We start from the raw sequence: 14,835 nt of genomic DNA on the forward strand, positions 1-14,835 counted from the left end.
GCCCCCCCCCCCGTCGGCACACTGCCCTCGGCTTTGGCCTCCCATGTCACCCCCCCAGCAGCCGCAGCATCCTGAAGGGATGGGAGCCCCAGTTCCTCTCCACCAGCCCCCTGCCCTTTACCTGCGCCTCCCACCCCTCTCCCCACTGTCTTTTTTTTTTTCACAGTTTAAAGCTGGAGAAAACAGAAATGAAAAGAAAAAAATACTATCTGTTTTTCTTGCAAGTAAATCCACTTATTATATTTACATTTATTTATAGCTGTTGTTTTATTAAAAAAATTGCCACTTTTTTTTTTAAGAAACCTTTTTTTGTCCTTTTTTTTGTCTCTGTGTTTGTGTCTTTATTTACTGTGTCTCTTTGCTTTTTGCACTGTCACCATTAACCCCAGGGTCCCCAGGGCTGAGGAAGTGGGGACCCCCCTGGGGACACTGCGGAGGGGTGACTCAGCATCAGCTCCTGCACTCCCTAGGGACAGCAGTCGCTCTTAACCCCTACGGACCCGCGGGGGACGAGCGGATCCCCACGGATCCCAGGGGAACGGAGCAGGTCGCGGTTGACCCCGGCACCCCGGGATCCTCCGTAGCCAGCCCAAGGACACTGAAGTCACTGCCAGCCGAACCCCCATCCCCCGTCCCCTGTGGAGCCTGTGCTGTGTTAAAGGTAAGTGGGAAACAAACCGTAAAATTAAATAATAAAACCCCCCAAAATCCAAAAAGCTGCCTCCTCCTCCTCCTCCTCTTCCTCCCACTTGATTTATTGTCGTTTGTTATTTCTTGGTTCCCTTTTATTTTTTTTTTAAGTCTGTTTTTATTAAATGTTAAAATAATGGTACATGGGAAATCATGCATTTTCTTTTAAATTTATTTCTATTTTTTAAATCTCTTTCGGTTTTAAAGTTTTTCTTTTTTTTCCTTTTTTCTTTTTCTTTTTTTTTAAAAGAATTTTTTTTCACTGTCGTCTCTTTCCTCGTGTTTCCTTTTCACTTGTTTGTTTGTTTTTTTGTTCGCTCGCTTGTTTGTCTGCTTATCTGCTTGTTCGTTGGTTGGTTTTTTTTGTTGGTTTTTTGGTTGGTTTTTTTTTGTCTTTTTTTTGTGGATTTTTTTTTTTTTTTTTTTTTTTTGCGCGTTGGGAAGGTCCCCACCCCCCAAGGGGCGCTTCCACCTCCTCCTTCCCACCCCCTGCTGCCCCCTGCCCCCTTCCACCCTCCCCACCCCGCAGCCCACCCCATCTCCTCCTGCCCCCTCCTGCCCCATTTTCAGCTCCTGGCGACGGCTTCATACCGGGGTGGTCCGGCGGTTGGCTGTGTTGGTGTGGATAGAGTCCTTGTTCTCTTTCTGGATACAGTTGTGAACCTGGAGGAAACTGTTATCCCTGTCGGAGTTGTAGGTGGCGGTGGGGGTGGTGGTTGCCTTCAGCGGGTCCCTGGTCAGGGTGTACATCGAGATCTCTGTTGATGGGAGGGTGTTGAACCCTTTGATCCCGACGGGAGAGGCATCCCTGGAGTGTGAAGGCTCGGTGGAGCGGGAGCTGGAGCGGCTGCGTCTCTGATAGCGGTACCGGTAGCTGGGGATGCGGGTGATGGCGGAGGACTGGAGGTAGTCCGTGGCACGAGCGTTGGCGCGCAGCTGTTTGTGCCGGTCTATGAACATGTGGACGGCCAGCACTCCCACCATCTCGGCTATAATGAAGGACAGGGCCCCGAAGTAGAAGGACCAGCCGTAGGAGTAGCTGTTCTTCTTGGAGTCACTCTTGGAGGGGTCTCCAGCATTGGCTGATATGTATACGATGATGCCAATTATATTACTCAGACCTGCCAGCCAGCCAGCGGGGGAGAGAGAGGGAGATGTCAGGAGGGGTCACACATGGCGGTGGTGGGGGCTGTGGGGTTGAGCCCCTGCCCCTGGGGGTGGAGACAGGAGGGCTCCCAGCCACCGATCCCCTCCCGGTGGGCAGCTTCCCTTGGGAAACCTGGGCAAGACCCTCCTCGCGTGCTTGCCGCATCCCTGCACTGCACTCCTGGCTGGTCCCTGAGAGACGCTGGAGGTAGGGAAACGCTCTCCCTCCAGCAGCTCCCAAGCAGCAGGAAAGCCCCTGCCTGCAGGGCGCTGCTGCCTGCCTCTGCCAGGTGAGCGGGCAGGGCAGAGAGGCATCCTTGGGAGGCTGCTTTCACCCCGAATAAGGCTCATCAGGGCTGGGAAACACACGCGCTCCTGCCTAGGCAGCCGTGCCCCTGCAGGATGCCCCGGCTGGGCAGCCCCCCCACCCCCCGGAGCCCATCTCCAGGGCGTCAGGCCCTGTGCATCCCTTTACCTGCGGACACGAAGAAGATGCCGGCACTAAGGATGATGTTGTGTCGGGTTTTGTAGAACTCGCTGGCTGCAATGCAGAGTCCACCCATGAAAAGCAGAATCACACTCAGGATCGGGAAAATACTAGAGGCTCTAACAGCCCCTGCGGAGGAGATGGGGAGAGGGGCAGAAAGAAAAGCGCAGGTGTGAGAGAAAGGAAAAAGGGGCACGGAAACGGCGCCGGGGCGAGGGGATGGGGGGACGCGAGCACATTTCGTGGGTGGGGGCAAAGGGGAGAGGACAGAGGGCAACGTGTTAGGGGGGAGTAATTCAAGGAGGGATAAAGGCATCGGGGGACGGAGGGAGGGAGAGAGAAACAAAAGTGTGTCAGAAAAAGAGAGCAGTCCAAAGCAACTCTCCCACGCCCTGGCTGCTGCCACTGCTGCGAAGCCGGTGGCCCAGCGCGGGGAGGTGGAAGGGGCTGCGGGGCTGGTGGCTGAGCTGGGACCCTGCCCGTGCTGCCTGTCCCCCCCTCACGCTGTCTTTTCCTCTGCTTTCTGGGGGGACTAGGGGCTGGAGGGGGAGCCCCAGCACCATCCAGCTTCTCCTCCTGTGGGGCGCTGCCGCTCAAGCCTGCTCTTCAAAGAGCAGCAACCCAAATGCTTCCCGCGGAGCTGCTCAATCTTGAATCCTCCTGAAAGGGCATGAGCATCTCAAGGAGAGATTTTTTTTTTTTCAGGGCTGGGAAGGAGCTCCTGGTGCCGTGCACTGCTCTGCAGCTGCAGTAAGGACTGAGAAGCAAAAGTGCCAGCCCTGCACACCAAAACGCGGGGCTTATCCTAGTGATTAAACGACTGGGCTCCTTCCAGAGGACAGTGATGGGTTCGGATGTGCCAGCTCCCACACACGCACGCTCTCCATCGGTCGATATGGGAAGAGCTCAGCCAGCAGAGGGCAATGGCATAGATGCATGTATATGCTCATACGCGCATGCAAAACATACCCCAAAGCTTCTGGGGGAACTCTTGTATTCACACAGCAAACAGCCAGGACTGTGTATACACACACCCACGCACACATGCACGAACGCACACACACACTGCTTGTGGGCTGTTCAGTGGGTACCAACGGTCTGCCTAAGTTCCTGTCGCCAATATTCATATTTTTTAGCTAGGAATTTTAACTAACTTCCCTCCTCCCTTCCCAAGAGAAAATAAGCTGTTAAAGTGTGAAATGAAGCCTCGCTTCATAAAGAAAGGTATCAGACGGGCTGGTGCAATTCTGCTTGTGGAGCAAAGATCTGGAAGGGGGGATGAAAGCTAATCCCTCCTTGCCTGCAAGAATGAACTCTACTGAAGCAAGTGCAGGACGTTTTCCTAAGCAGGAGAGACCATGCTTCAAAGACCCTGTTGGCATCAGGATCCTACCAGGCATAAGCAATCGGCTCTTTGAGAGGGGCCCTAGCCCACTGCCTGTGCATGGGGAATGCAAAAGGCAGGGAGAAACCTCTCTTCCTTGCTTTCCAGTTCTGCCTGGCTGTGTTTCAGGGAACAGGATAGTGGTAATAACCATCTTAATAGCTTCTGGAAAGCAAGGCGAGATTTGACGATGCAAAGCTTAAATGGCAGTAAGCAAACATCAAGCAGACATCCACTGTTCAGAGGGTTTCTAGAGGGATGCTTGGTCAGTCCTGCAGCCTGGCCCTGACCACATCAGTTTTATCTGGGTCTTAATTCTGAAATACATGTCTGTTGGGAGAACACAAAGTTGCTAGCTGACACAGGGAGCTGTGGGTGCTATGTGATGGGGGAGGACAGCAGCCTCGCTCAGCCCCTGCTTTCTGCCCCTCAGGAGGACCATGCCAGCAGGAGAGGGGCAGAATCTCATCCAGTCTTCCTAGGTCTAGAGCCTTTGGTCTAAAGAGAAGGGGACTCATGATGGTGTTCGCATGCTCCCTCGTATCATTTGTCTACTCTAACTCGAGTGTCTTCTAGCAAAGAAACGCAGGGATGCTTCTGCTTCCTCTCTGACAACAGGCATTTGATTTCAAAAAGCCTAAGACACCTTATGTGAACGGCTGGCAGAAATAAAGTCTAAACCCTTCTAGCCAGGCTATGATCACTGCCCCACAATCATCCTGGTCTCCTGAATGAGGGAATTGCCTAGCCTGATACTAATAAACAACTTCCTAGCTGTTCTTGCCAGTACTGCCAGGCATCGCCCATGTAGAGCACCCAGAGACTCTGGTTTGGCAGAAGTCCTGGGAAGAAGCTGTTCAGTGGGGTCCCTCTCCAGTCAGGTCTAAGCCACCAGAAATCCCACTTCCCTCAGGAGTGACCCAAGTAGTCCTTTATTGACTTGCCAAATCCCTCTTTGAACCTGCTTCTTTCTTAAAAAGGGCTCTACCTTGAGGACACCGTCAGGTCCTGACATTGGGCCAATTTTTGTCTTCAGATCTTGTTCCGTTTGAGGGAACAGACCCACCCTTCTTGAGAGGTTTGCCCCCTTCCCCCAACTCTTCTTTCTGAAGTGCAGCTGATTCTGCGAGCAGCAAGAGCTGGTTTGCGCTCAGAGGCAGCCTGCACAGTCGCTGTGCCAAACCGGATCAAACCCCAGTCTTCAGCTCTGCTGTTCAGGGGCCACGCAGCGATTAAGAGACCGATGCTGCAGAAAGGCATCTGAAAGAAGCGGTCTCCCTGGGTTATTTACAATTTACAGTGGATGAAGAACTGTTTGAGAAACCAAGAGGAAGCAGCATAAGATCCGCCTCTTTTCACATACAAATGAGCCTCACAGAGCCTAAATTATCTCTCCCATCCCTGCCACAGGGCTGGGTCTCCACAGCTGGCTTGGAGCACGCCCAGATGACAAGGAGCTATTCTGAAAGACTCCCGGCCTTTGGAGACCTCTGGTGCTTAACCTTGGGAGGTCAAAAGCTCTTATCTCAGATTTCTGAAGGGAGAAGATCTCTTCTCATGATGTCAAAAGGCATTGGGCTTGTGGAGGGAGGGCAGGATAGCAAGGTGGGGACCTAAGAGGAGGAGTGATCCCTGTTCAGCTGTGCTAAAGGAAGAGCAAGCTCCTGCTTTTGGGGCAGGTGGAAATGCTGACTTGTGATCAGGGAGGGCAACACATGATGTGGATCTGCCCTGCTGGCCAGGCTGCCTTCCCTGTCCCCATGCACAAAGCAGTGCAAGCTTCACCTGCACATCCCGGGCTGAACTCGGAGCTCAGGTTAGGTTTCCTTACGGAGATGCCGTGTGCCTGGGGTACAGCACCTCTCCCCGGGGCTCTGGGTGAGCACCAGGTCTTTTCTTCAAAGGGCTCTGCCTGTCCTTATTCCTGCTTCCCGTTCTTATCACTAAAATCAGCAAAGATCAGGTCTGCAGCATCTGTAGGCAAGTGGTGTTTGGGGAAAGGTGAAAACAGAAATAGGTGCTCCTCGGACACCAGATAGATAATTTCTTAAATCTGATGCAACTGGAGTATCAGGTAAGGAAATATAAACTTCCTGTGCTTTAGGAGGACACACACACACTCACACACACTCGCACTGCCCCAGCTAGCCCAGTCCTGATCTTATGCGCACTCAGCAGCTCTCCAATGGATTTGAATTAAGACTCTGGATTTACATTGTAATTAAATGCCGTTAATAAAAAATGCCACTGGTTGTTACTATGAGTTCGAAACTTGCACTGTGTCATGGGCAGGGCCCCATGGAGGTGAGAGTGGAGCCATTTTTGGGGGGGTGGCGAGGCTCTGGGGTCGCCTCCTGTGGCCCTCTGAGCCTCACAGGTCCCAGTGTCTCCACCACCCTACCTTCAGAAAGCAAAAGGCACCCGACGCTAACACCTATGAGCCATTGCAAGAAGAGCCTGCGGACTTACGGAGGAAATATTCTGCTGTATCGGCTTCATAATCTGCATCCTCAGGGAAGTGATCGATTTGCTTACACAGACCTTTAAAATTCCCTAGGGAACAAGAGAAAAAAAGAACAAATGAGAACACCAAAACCTGCCTCGCAGAAACAGCTGCCCTCTGTGTCGCCCTTTGTGCCCGCCCTGCCTCCCTCCCAGGTAGCACGCCTGCTCATGTATGGATTCCCATTAAATGCCCAGGTACTCTCCTCACACACTCACACACTTATCTCCCTCTTATTTGCACAGGAACATGGGATTCGCCATCTGGATCCAGCCTGACGCCCACCTAGCCCAGTGCCCCTCACTCAGCGGCGGAGAGCACCAGAGGCTTTGGCCAGCAGGGATGACTCCTGCTGCCCACGGACAGGAGAGCACTGCCTGCCTCTGAGGGAGGTGGGATGGGAAGAGGAGCCAGAGACTGGGTCACACAGCGAAGCATGAGGGTCAGGGTCCCTTCCCTCAGCATCGACTGTGGGTGTTTGTGTTTCACCTGGTGTGGCCTCGGTGGATCCCAGCAGTGCTGTGTACGGCGGGGTGATCAGGTTTGGGTGGAAAAGCGTTTGTGTCTCTCAGCTGTGAATTTGCTGCCTATCCATTTCATGGGCAGGATACATCCCATTGTTCTGATGCAGTACGAGAAGAATGAAAGCTCTTAATCTACTTTCTCCGTATGATTGCTTGGTTTTGCATACCTTTATCAGGCCTCCTCTTGTGTCCTCTCACAGACTAAGGCTACAAGAAGCTTGGTGCAAGTGTGTGTATGCAGCTCAGCAGCAAAACACCCTTTGCACTGGGGGAGCAAAATCTGCCATAAGCGAGGGAAGCTGGGCTGGTCACCCTCAGTTTCGTCAGGCTGGTTTACATACAGGGCCTTCTGCTAGCTTTAGTCATGGGACACCCTTTTTCACACACTCCACGACCAGCAAAGCCATCCCAGCAGGAGGCCAGTGACATCTTCCCTGTCTTTTGTCATCTGGGATGTCTACCAGTCTCTTATTTTCGTCATTCATGTCTCTCTCCTCTTGAAATCAGGAATACCACTCCAGAGAGGTAAACCTCAAGCCACATCATCATCATGACCACTGGTTGACTAGTATCTCAGAGGATCAGGTTGTTCATGCTTGTACAGGGGTGACCATGTGGAAGGCAATTTCATTATACCTCCTGGGGTTCCCCCAGACTTCTTCTCCCGCGTTCCCTTACATTTCCCTCTGGACTCTTGCACTGGCTGGCCATTAACACAGAACTGATGGACATAATCTGTCCGGAAAGGAGGAATGCAGTGTCCGCATGAGGTGCATGGATAGGCTTGGTGATCCCATGGGCCCCTTCACCAGAGGTCAGCCACCAAAGTGGCTCAGGCTGACTGATCACTCAGCAGAAGAGTTTGGAGCCCGAGTCTGGAGAGTGACAAATGCTGTGGCAACCTGGGAAAGCCGCCTGCCACCCTCGCCCTGAGCCCAGCTGCTGGACCAGCTGGGTGTGCAGGGTGAGGGGACGATGAAGCCACCACACTTGTAGTTGTTGCCTCTGGGAAGGGTTGCTTGTGAGGAACCCAGAGCTCTTCCAGGCCAACCCTACCCAGGCTGAGACCTGCAGGGACCATGTCGGGTCCCCAAGTCATGTCTTGGAAGGTTTATTCCAGATGAATTCCAATGATCTTTCAGGTATTCTTCTCGAGGCCAAGCCTTGCAGGAGCAAGGTTTGGGATGCTTTGGGAGGCAGTGCTGAGCAAATAGCTTTAGAAGGCAGGTAGGTGGGTTCCTCTAGGTCAGCCCCCAAGCTCGGCTCCTTCTGCATCCAGTCGGCTTGTGTCTGCTGCTTCTGAGACACCTATCACCTTTAACTACTAGTTCAAAGAGCTTCCATGAAGAGGCTAGAGACAGCAGAGACGAATGTGTGTATATGTAAGAGGTAAGTAATAGGAGAAGAAAGTAGGAACAAAGCCTCTCCATGTACCTCTGAAGTGTTATTCCCACACTGAAACTGTGGGTTATGAAAGGAGGTTATTAATCACCCATCCCCAATCCAGTTACCTTGTTCAAGAAGTGTCTGCTTCTCAGCCATGGCTCTTCAGGAAGGAAGGCTTCATAGCCAAGCAAATTCCCTTGCCACACTCCTACCCTGCTACTTGCCCACTTAAATACCTGTGAGGAAGGCAGATACAGCATGAAGGGGGTCCCTTCCCTTGCTTGGCCCTGACTGCCTGGGGCCATCTGCCTGCGACAGATGAGCAGCTCATCACCCTGGTCCTTTGGCTGCGGTCACTGCTGTACAGTGCACGTGAACACTGCCGCTCTCTGAGGCACCGGGGAAGTCTCCAGCCTCAGATTTCAGCTCCTTGCCCAGCAGATCCTGAACGCTGAGTGCCTCCTGCCCTTACGCTCTGGGGGAGCAGGCAGAGCCTGTGTGCACCTCCCAGGCGAGGCTCCCAGCGCACAGCCAGAGCCCCCCAGTTGGAATCAGCCAGGAGGGAAGAGGCACTGCATCTGGAAACCCCCTCACTTTGTGCCATCCTTTCCCTGCTTCCTTTCTTCTCCCTCTCCCCCACTCCGTTTCTTGCTGTATTTGAGCCCAATTAATTCCTATGTGAAGAATCAAGCTGCTTGGGAAAGATGCTGCATCTTGTGCAGCGTGTCTTTTATAGGGACTTGTGTGGGATAGCTAGTTAGAGGTTCAGCCGCTTAGGCAGGGTGAGGGGACACGCAGGCTCTTTGAAAATCTTCTCCTGGTGCTGAGTGTCCAAAAGGCCTTGCTGATCTGCCTCAGCAGGGTGCTTGACCATTGGGGTGTCCAGCCTTGGCTTGCTTAAAATGCTGTGGCATTGAGGAACTGCCCTTCACCGCAGGCTGATACGCTGCGCCAGGCTGATCCCCCTCCCTGGGTCAACCCTGCCGGGGTTCGTGAGGGCAGGGTGGGCAGCGTTCGTCCCACTTCAGCCCCTGCTTTGTCTGTGCTCAGCACAGAGCGCTGTGGCTCTGGATGCTGACTATTCGCCTATGCTACCACACCCTCTCCTCCAATGCCTCCTAGCTCCTCTGGGCAATGGATGGGGAAAGGATGCAGAATTTAGGTCATTAATGCGCTAACTGGGAATATAAGAGAACAAGATTCAGTTTTTGCTCTGCCACAGGCATGCTGTTAAAACCACTTCTCTGCCTCAGAGTCCCACCCTGTAAAATGGGGGTGACAGCACTCCTCTGCCTCGTGCCGTACGGGGACGTGTTAAAGAGGGCATGGTGTGGGTGTGCTGGTGCCAGCGGCTGTGCAAGCGCACTGAGTAGGTGAGCGACGGATGGCGGCGGTTCAGAAACCTGCTCGGTGCGGGGAAGGCCTCGATGTCACTTCTTGTGCCAAGGTCACTCGGCAATTCTCTGACGGACATCTGTGGCCTGCTGAGATGGTGCAGCAGCCTCCCTGGCACCTGTGCTGGTGGAAGCGCCGCGGCCACACACAGGGAGGGGGATGGAGCCGCTCAGCCATGCTGCTGAGGTCTGACACCACAGCCTTTTCCCGTGCTGCACGTGCGGTCTGCGGAGCCAGGGAGGGAAGATCCATGTGACACCCTAGAGTTAATACTCCTGGATGCCTGAGCAAGAGCAAGTCATTATTTGGGAGGGTGTGTGGGGCTCCGAGAGCCCCTCAACGGAGTAAGAGCAATGTCTCCTCTGTACTTGTGTCCCTTTGCCCTTCCCATTCTTCCCGACTTGAGCTATTTCATGCTGCGAACCCTGAAACAGGCAGGTGTTGAGCTCTCTGGCTTCTCCTGCACACTTCTCTGAGAAACTTAAGCCACGCACTTCCACCTCCTCCCTCCAGCTCTCCCAGCACAATTCGGGCTCTCCCCTCATCCTCTTTCTCGTGCTCACCCACCAGATCTTCCTCCTGCTTCTCAGTCTCTCTCATTCATCGCAGCCACCTCCCTCTCCCTGGCATATCCTTCGAGCAGCCTGTTTTGGGATGTGCAGGCTGCAAAGGAGGCGGGGAGGAGCTCTGACTTGTCTCAGGACAGAAAGGCTGGGGATGCCCAGGTCTGTGGAAAATCACAGAGCAGCCCACAAGTCCCCTGGGTATTACTGGGAGTCCTTAGATGAGATCCCCACCGTTTGCTTGTCGCCTGCCCAAGCTTTGGAAAATGCGGTCTGGAGGAGCTAGGACTGGTGCAACAGGCACCCCCCCGCCCTGTACCTGGACCAGGACAGAAGTTGCCCAGCTGGGGCATTAAGAGCAGAGACAACATGCCATACTGCCAAGAGGGACTGAATGTCTAAGATGCATGAAAATCAACATTAACTGCGTGTTCAGCCCTCAGAGAGACCTCCTCCAATGCGGCCGGGTCATCGTTTGGGTACATGCTGTCTATCCAGGACAGCTGGCAGCCATCAGCTCTTGCTGCAACGAGAGTCAGACTGAGTTATGCCCGATGAGAACCTGGCTCGGTATTGTTGGTGATACGGTTTATTTTTGTGCCGCTTTGTGCAGCCCTGTCTCTTTCAGAAGTCTCGCTTGCCTGCAGAGTGCGATCCATCACAAAATAGTAAGTTCCAAAGAACGAAAAGCTACTCCCTTCCTGCAGGGACACTTTTAAATGGTCAGGACTGTACATCTGAAAACTGGGAGCCAGAGGTAGAGGAAAAGACGTCCAAAAGGAGGGAAGCAGACAAAGAGGGACGAGAACAGAAAGACCTGTTTTCCCAGAATGATTTGTGATATTTCCATTTATGGAAAAAAGCAATCCACTGAAAGCTTCCTTCAGTCTCACTCTCTAATTTAGCAGAGGTTTTGGCATGATAGCTTCTAGAGAAATAAATAAAGGGGGCTGGATATAGCTGTTGTCTCTAAAAGCTCAGAAAGATGGCTTGGTGTTGGCCAAGGATTCAGTACCTCTTTCTGCCACACACTCCCTGTATCATTTTAGGCAAGTCACTTAACCCTCTTCTTTCACTCGAAATGGGAATAACGGTATTTCCCTGCCTCAGGGAAATAGCCTGAGGATATTTATACTAAAAATATGAAAGTGATCAGACACTGGGTCATTTGGGCCAGATAATTCTCCCCACTTTCCAGTTCAAACATAACGTGCTCATCTTTGATGTGACCTTCTCCCAGATAAACGCGACGGCTGCGCACACGTGAAAGCTCTCCCAAATTCACAGTTGTGATTCCTGCCTTAGAAGTAATCTTTGTTGCTGAAGATGAAACGAATATTTGCTATCTACCCATGAAAGAAATGCGAGGAACGGCGCACGAAGGGCAGGTAGTCAGACAGAAACATAAACATTTCTTTCTGCTCCAGGACCCTGTTTCTGAGCGGAGCCCGTTTGGTACCAGGTGGTGAAGAGGGGCTGAGAGCCAGCCTCTGGGCTGGGAAGCCAAATTCCACAGCTACATGGCAAACTGCTGGTGTGTGTTTTTCTTACATGTGTTGGCAAAGGGCTTCCAAACCAGGAGAGGAGCTCTGCCATCCCTGTCAAAAAATGACACTAGTGACACTGAGTTGTTAATGCCCAACCTGACATGACTTCAAGAGGAAGGAGTGAGGTTTCATGAAGCGCCAAGGGAAGCACAGGAAAAGCCCTTTGAAGGCATTTTGATTGCTCTCCACCCTTCCAAGAATGAAGCACTCGAGAGCACTCATCGTTTTGGGGGATTTGGAGCTGATGAAGAGCACAGTGGCAGGGAGCACAGATAGTGCTCGCGGGCATCTGCTTTTACCCACCTGTGCTGACGTGCTGAAAAGAAAGGCTGGCTTTTCAGAAGTGCTCATTATCCCTCTCGGGGAATTTCTCCATAGATAGCACCTTACAAAAATTAGGCCATCTGTTCACGTGCCTCAGTACGCATTTAAAGGCCTTGGTTAGAGGGTGTAGGGTTATACCAGCAAACGTAGCCACTCTGCCACAAGGGATGGTCATTTTGGGGCTTGAGCAGGTGCTGCTCTAGCAGCTCTGACCCTGCACAGCGGCAGGGAATGCTGTGCTAGTGGCAATACCTTTTGACTCAGGTGGGTAATTTTAAGACCAAAGAGTCCACAGCTCTCCTTAGGGACAGAGGAACTTTCCACTACAAGGTGAAGCTCAGTGGGGCAGCAAATGGGGTCTGCGGGGGTGAGCCTGGGACAATAGCAGAGATCCCATGGGAATAAAGGACCATCAGAAATCTTGCCACCTTCCCATCCAAATGCAATGCGCCTGCTTTGATGTGGTCTTCTCCAACATAAACATGCAGGAGTGCATATGTTAAAAAACACCAAACAAAACCCTAGCAACTTAACCAGTATGTTGCATACATAATTCTCTCCCTGAGGAGAGGATAAGAGAACAAACCACATGTGACTGATATCAAGCCCCATCACTTAATGTGCCACTGGAAATCATTCAGATATTGTGGTGAAGAAGCCTGTAAAAGAACTGATGTAAAATAGAAATCGATCTTATAGTTACGAAAGAATATCCCCTCTGCCTACAAGGTAGAACCATTATACCAGCTCTCCTCACCTTATTATTAATAATCATGTTTATTACAGCTGTTGCCAAGGATCAGATGACAAAGGGAGTTTACTGCAGTAAAAATGGTACAAACACTGCCTTACAGACCATTGCTGCCTTGATGAGCATGAAGGAAGGGGTATATCACAGCACATTAGCAATGACCAAAGCTACAGCAGTAAAATGGTCTGACAATACCAATTCTAGGGAGATGAGTTTAGTCAGGAGATGGTTAATAAATAGAAAAAGAAATGCAGACATAGATGGGCAGGGGAGAAAAAAGTGGGAGAAGCCAGTATGGGGTAGCACCGAGGAGGAGACGACGAGGTAGAAGGAGAGAGGTAGAGTGAACGGCCACCGAGCACCGGGGAGAGAAGTCCCATCCAAGCCAATACCAGGCCCCTCTTCTGCCTTTTTCAGCTCTTACTCCTCGCCTGCTCTCTGCAGCCCTCCCTGACAGTCACCTGGCAAAGGAGAGGGGGCTAATGACAGAAGAAGACACCACATGTGCCACTAGAGGTGGCTTGGGTCCCCCCGCCACCGTAGAGCCTCGGCGGTGTGGGAGTGCAGAAGAGCCCCATCAGGTCCCGGTGTTACCCGCATGGCCCCCCTGCAGCACTCTGCCTGCCCGGCGCTGCAGCTGCGGCGGCCGGCGGGCATCGCGCTGCATTACGGCCGGACCCCGCGCCTGCTCTCAGCCTTGAATCGCTTTGCATTTTTCCTTGGAGGTGGCAGCCTCCTCGCCTTCCCACCCCGCTCCGTAACGCTGCTGCGTGCTGCCCAGTAGCCGATAGACTCTGCCTCAGAGCTGGCTATAGCTATTCCTTGTACGTGGGTGGAGATGCAGTGGTAGCAAAAACTATTATTAAGATTATATGAAGATTTCCATTTATAAACACCCTCTTTTTACAGGGTTGTAACTTTCAAAAATATCCTCACTGTGGCTTGAAATTTCCCATGCTTTGTCACAGGCAGAGAGTGAGATTGGCTGGGAAAACTGGGCAAAGGCTCTTGAATGCATTTTGGTGCAAACACAAATCCAGCACGTTTGAGCTTTACAGGCTGAAACATTGTAGGTGGCTGGTTTTCAGGGACTGCTAGACATCTGTCCACGTTACAAATGAAAAACCTCAACACAGCAATAATAAAAATAATTCAAAAAATCCTTTTTGCATACATCCAGTACAAACGTCTCCCCCAGTAAACAATTGCCTCTATTTTCTAGACTTTGCCAGAATCAAACCTGAGCTTAATTTCTTCTGAAAATAGTACTAAACACAAAAATGTATTAGGCTCATCTAAATCATCTAAAGCTGTGGATAACTTTGCTCCTCCTAATGTTGTATTTCTCACATTTCCCTGCTGTGCTGGCATTCTGGAATTGAATGTAGTTTTATATACACATATATAACAAATACATGTTATGATTTCATATATATGTCAATGAAATAATTTGGTTTTTCTAACTGATATTTTCCTGTGTGATTCAGTGAATGTGTAAAGCATTGGCAATATCTCTGATTCCTCAGCAGAGAGGTTAGAAACTATTTCTACAGTTGTTAGCATGACTAGTGTCACTCTAGGTAGGAAAAACATGAGCTTTCTGGCGTACGAGCCCTCTTGCAGAGTTTTCAAGGTATATCAGCTAAGTCGGTAAAAGCTATTGCCTTTGCCTTGCACGAAGAGGCAGAACTGGTCTTTAAATGAGCTGGGAACCAGAAAAATAATTGAGAAAAGGGTTTGTAAATAGTTGTGCTCAGATGTTGTAGCATGATGTTGGGTTTTGAACTCCAGGAGCACAACTTAAGTGCTGGAGCTGCTGGGGTGGGGGATGGAAAAGTGAAGGCAGAAGTTGATCAGGACATGGAGAGAAGTCCAAGCAAAACAGAAAGGGCAAGTGAAAGAAATCAAGATATTACAGAGGATTTAAAAAAAAAAAAAAAATCTGGCAATTTGTAGCAAGAACATTTGTGTGTGTGTGTAACGAGTCAAATGTGACACTACAACTGTGAGCCGAGTGACAGGAAGGGTGATGCAATTATCTGCAGTGAGCGAGAAATGATGTGCATAAGGTGTGGGAGGAGAGGAGATACTCCATAGCTATCACAGGCAATCCCAATCCACGGCTGCACATCCAG

At 51.3% G+C, this 14,835-nt stretch overlaps 1 protein-coding gene across 1 annotated transcript in view; it reads right to left on the reverse strand.

Moving 5' to 3' along the window:
- Window positions 1–1,275: 1,275 nt before the first annotated feature.
- The window catches only part of CACNG2 (calcium voltage-gated channel auxiliary subunit gamma 2), a 51,469-nt gene continuing 37,909 nt past the window's right edge, over window positions 1,276–14,835 (reverse strand). The window contains exons 2-4 of the mRNA XM_050913411.1: window positions 6,177–6,260; window positions 2,312–2,452; window positions 1,276–1,811 (exon numbers count right to left, since the gene is read on the reverse strand). Coding sequence (XP_050769368.1) covers window positions 1,276–1,811; window positions 2,312–2,452; window positions 6,177–6,260 — 761 coding nt within the window. The remainder of the gene's footprint in view (window positions 1,812–2,311; window positions 2,453–6,176; window positions 6,261–14,835) is intronic.

Source organism: Gymnogyps californianus, chromosome 1 (genome assembly GCF_018139145.2).
Source record: "Gymnogyps californianus isolate 813 chromosome 1, ASM1813914v2, whole genome shotgun sequence".
In the NCBI taxonomy this organism is placed as follows: Eukaryota; Metazoa; Chordata; class Aves; order Accipitriformes; family Cathartidae; genus Gymnogyps; species Gymnogyps californianus.